Genomic DNA, 4,067 nt, shown 5'->3' with positions numbered 1-4,067 from the left:
CGAGACAGGGTTTCTCTCTGGTTTTGGAGCCTGTCCTGGAACTAGCTCTTGTAGACCAGGCTGGTCTCGAACTCACAGAGATCCGCCTGTCTCTGCCTCCCGAGTGCTGGGATTAAAGATGTTACCACATCCAGTTAGGTCCCCTCTTAAAATAAGGAATGTCAAAATCTTTGTAGACTATTTATTTATTTATTTATTTTTAAGGTTTATTATGTACACAGTGTTGAGCTTCCATGTATGCCTACAGGCCAGAAGAGGGCACCAGATCTCATTACAGATGGTTGTGAGCCACCATGTGGTTGCTGGGAATTGAACTCAGGACTTCTGGAAGAGCAGCCAGTGCTCTTAACCTCTGAGCTTTCTCTCCAGCCCCTTTGTAGACTATTTAAAACTCACACATCCTCAATACATTTTGTTTCATAAGTCAGTTTTGTTATAGAATGGATTTTTAGTTTTCTGTTTTTGTATGTGTATGCATACATGTACCAGATGTCAACCTCCAGTGATGTCCTCAGCAGTTGTTGACCTTGTGGTTTGTTTTGGTTTTGTTTTTGATACAGTCTTCATTAGTCTGTAGGTCTCTTGAGTAATCAAGGCTGGCTGGTCAGCAAGCCCACTAATCTCTTACCTTCCTCAGCACTGGGCTTGCAAGTGTGATCCTGACTTTTCATATGGTTTTGAGGAATTGAACTCAGGTCCTCAGGCTTGCCTGGCAAGCACTTTACCAAATGAGCTATCTCTCAAGCCATTAATTTTCTTTTTTGTTGTTGTTGTGATTTGGTTGGTTGGTTTGGTTTGGTTTTTCAAAACAGGATTTGTGTAAAGCCCTAGCTGTCCTGGAACTTGGTTTATAGACTAGAATGGCCTCGACCTATCTCTGCCTCTCAAGTGCTGGGATTAAAGGTGTGCACCACCATCGTTCAGCTTTTTTAAAGTTTCCATGTGATTCTGGTCTTCTGGCTTATGAAGCAGGGATCTTTATCTGCTCAGTCATCTTACCATTCTCCTGAAAAATGAAGTTTTTCTCTGGAACTTTTCTTTTCAGGCAATGATGAAGTAAAACGTGGTGTCTTACTGATGTTGTTTGGTGGTGTTCCTAAGACAACAGGGGAAGGGACCTCTCTTCGTGGGGACATAAATGTTTGTATTGTTGGTGATCCAAGTACAGCTAAAAGCCAATTCCTCAAGTAAGTGCCTACCTGAAGTAGTATATTGGGAAAAGCAATGAGTGTGTGTGCTTGTAGGCCAGCTATGCTACTAAAACTGATGTCAGTGTCCATTCCTGTTTTTGTTTTTGAGACAAGGTCTGTATATGGCATATATCACTGTGCCCAGTCTAGAACATTTGTAGTCATTTTATGGTTGAGTATTTTAAGTGTATCACAGGTTGAATTTTATTTTGTCTTTGATATGCTGCGATTTAGTCCAGGGCCTTGTATATACTACCCTTTAAGCAAAATCCTCATCCCTAAGCTGAATTTTAGATTTGAAAAGTGATAGTTATGTTTAAAGAATTCTATTTTTCTATTCAATGTTGCCTATTATGACAGCATTGTATTTTACATGTATGGTTTTCTTAGACCTTTCTTTGCTACATTTATTTGTATGTGAGGTGCACACAGCTCGGAAGACAACATGCAGGACTAACTTCTCTCCTACCTAAAGTGGGAGAATTTCAATCCTTCCTGGGGATTGAACTCAGGTCATTAGGTTGGTCAGTAAGCACTTTTACCTATTTAGTCATCTTGCTGGCCCTTAGATCTTTTATATAGTGTTTTCTAGCGTCTTTATTGAAATGTAATTTATGCATCATGAAATTCATTTCTTTGAATTTTGCAAATTGGTGCTTTAGTATATCAATAGTTTATAAAGTTCAACTAAGCTTAAAATGTTACTGTTACTTAGAGGGAAACCTTGTGCTTGTTAGTAGTTACTTCTTTCCCCTATAGAAAGTATAGTGTACTGCATTGTCCCAGTCTGTGTGTTTTTTTTTTTTTTTTTTTAAATTGGCTCATAGAGATAAACTTGCACTTAGCATGAAGTCATGTTGGAATTTGCATCAGTATTTTGTTTCCTTCTCTGGCTAAATAATACATGGCTACCACATGGTGTTAGCCAGCTTCCATCATTGTGACTGATACTTAAGGTAAGCAACCTAAAGGAGAAAGGATTTACTTTTATCTCAGTGTTTTAGTCCACAATCACTTGGTCCTATTGTTCTTGGGGTGGTCAGGAAACAAAGTCAGAGTGAGGGAGAAGGAGCAGAGCTGCTCACCTCAGCACCCAGAAAGTGGATGAAGATAGGAAAACAGGAATGGCCATGGATAGGGACCTTTCCAGATACTCCAGCAGTGACTCATTTCTCATAAATGCACCGTTTCCCCCATCTGTTTTTCACTACTTCCCAATAGTGCCGGTATACTATGAGTGCATTGAGGAATTCATTATTATTTGATCAGATCAGGTTATAATAAAATCACTGGGAACCACCAGCTATATTGAAGGGGTACTGTCCGTTTATTAATCAATGTACATTGGGCTTATGTCTGTCTTCACTTTTATGCTTAGTACTTGAATAGTGGTTTACAAATTTTTTTCCCTATCCCTTTTTATTGTTTGCGGGAATAGTTGGTGGTGTTTGAGATAGGGTCTCACTGTATAACCTAGGCAGGCCTCAAACTCACAGCCTGCCACAGCCTCCTAAGTGATAGGATTAAAGGCATGTGCCCATCAAACCTGGCTTTTTTTTTTTCTGGTTTGCAATATTATTTATTTATATGTGTCTTGGTATTTGGTCTGTCTATAGTCTTTGGACATGTGCATGCACTGCCCACGGAGGCCAGAAGAGGGCTTCATATCCCCTAGAATTGGAGTTTCAGACAGTTGTGGGCCAGGGTGTTGTTTCTGGGAATCAAGCCCTGTTCCTCTGCAAGAGTACCCAGTGTTCTTAGCCAATGAGCCACCTCTCTGAGCCTCCCCCCGCTTTAGCATATTTTTTAATATTCTTTTGGCTACCATAGTTTCTGTGTTCAAAGACAAGAGGCTGCAGGATTCAGGTCCTTCCTCTCAAGGCAGAAATGTGAGCAATCATCTAAACAATTTAAATTGAGCTAGGACTGCTTTTCTTCCCTTGGGGATTTCTGTCAAGATGATCACTTTACATAATTTCCCATAGTCTGTTTAATATATTTCTTGTCCTTCATGGAACATATGAATGAGCAGGAGGTGGATAGCTTGTACTTGTACATAAAAATTTGTTTTGTATTAGCCATTTTTAGGTCTAGTTCAGTGACTCTAAGTACATTCAGATTTTGTAATCACTACCGCTGTCTTCTGAACAGAACCACTATACCTGTTAAACCCTGGTTCTCTAGTCCCCTCTCATGTAAGCACCATTTTACTCTGTGTAACCCCGCTGTGGTGTGATACATGGAAGACTCATCCTGCTGTGGTGATCAGACTGCATGTGTCTCTATTTTATGCTTGTGCTGCATTTTGTTTTATATAAAATGCATTGGTGGGCCTTTTGGTTGTTTTCATTCTCCCCTGTTGCAATAGTAATACTTCTCTGAGCATTGTTATACTGAGTATCAAATACTCTGCTTTTCTGTTTTGTTTTGAGACAGGTCTTACTGTATAGCCCAGTACGGCCTCAAACTCAGTTTAAAAAGCCAAAGGACATAGAGCTCCTGCCAGCTGAATTTTCTGGAACATGTAATGTGATGATGTGTTAATGAATCTTTGTGCTGCTCTTAAACAGGCATGTGGATGAGTTCAGCCCCAGAGCCGTCTATACCAGTGGCAAAGCTTCCAGTGCAGCGGGCTTAACAGCAGCTGTGGTGAGGGATGAAGAATCTCATGAATTTGTCATTGAGGCTGGAGCATTGATGCTGGCTGATAATGTAAGGACATTGTACACTACTAACCAGTCAGAATACCCTTTGACTTGCCAATAAAGATCTATTGAATTTATTAGTATGTTACTTAGTTTTATTAATCTTCATTGAATTGAAGCTGTCAATATTAAGTTTATTTTTTGGGTTTTTATTATTTTTTGTTTTTTTTTT

At 39.6% G+C, this 4,067-nt stretch overlaps 1 protein-coding gene across 1 annotated transcript; it reads left to right on the top strand.

Moving 5' to 3' along the window:
• Nucleotides 1-1,045: 1,045 nt before the first annotated feature.
• LOC126496128 (DNA replication licensing factor MCM6-like) lies at nt 1,046-3,956 on the top strand (the record flags this gene model as incomplete). The annotated part of the gene is made up of 2 exons (XM_050133690.1): nt 1,046-1,187; nt 3,761-3,956. Coding segments are annotated over 2 exons (338 nt in total), but the record flags the coding sequence as incomplete, so codon positions are not given.
• Between the last annotated feature and the right edge of the window lie 111 nt (nt 3,957-4,067).

The sequence above is a fragment of the Alexandromys fortis genome, unplaced genomic scaffold, assembly GCF_014885135.2.
Source record: "Alexandromys fortis isolate MF-2015 unplaced genomic scaffold, M_Fortis_MF-2015_v1.1 scaffold_1265, whole genome shotgun sequence".
NCBI classification, from domain to species: Eukaryota; Metazoa; Chordata; class Mammalia; order Rodentia; family Cricetidae; genus Alexandromys; species Alexandromys fortis.
This window is presented reverse-complemented; position numbering and strand designations above follow the sequence as displayed.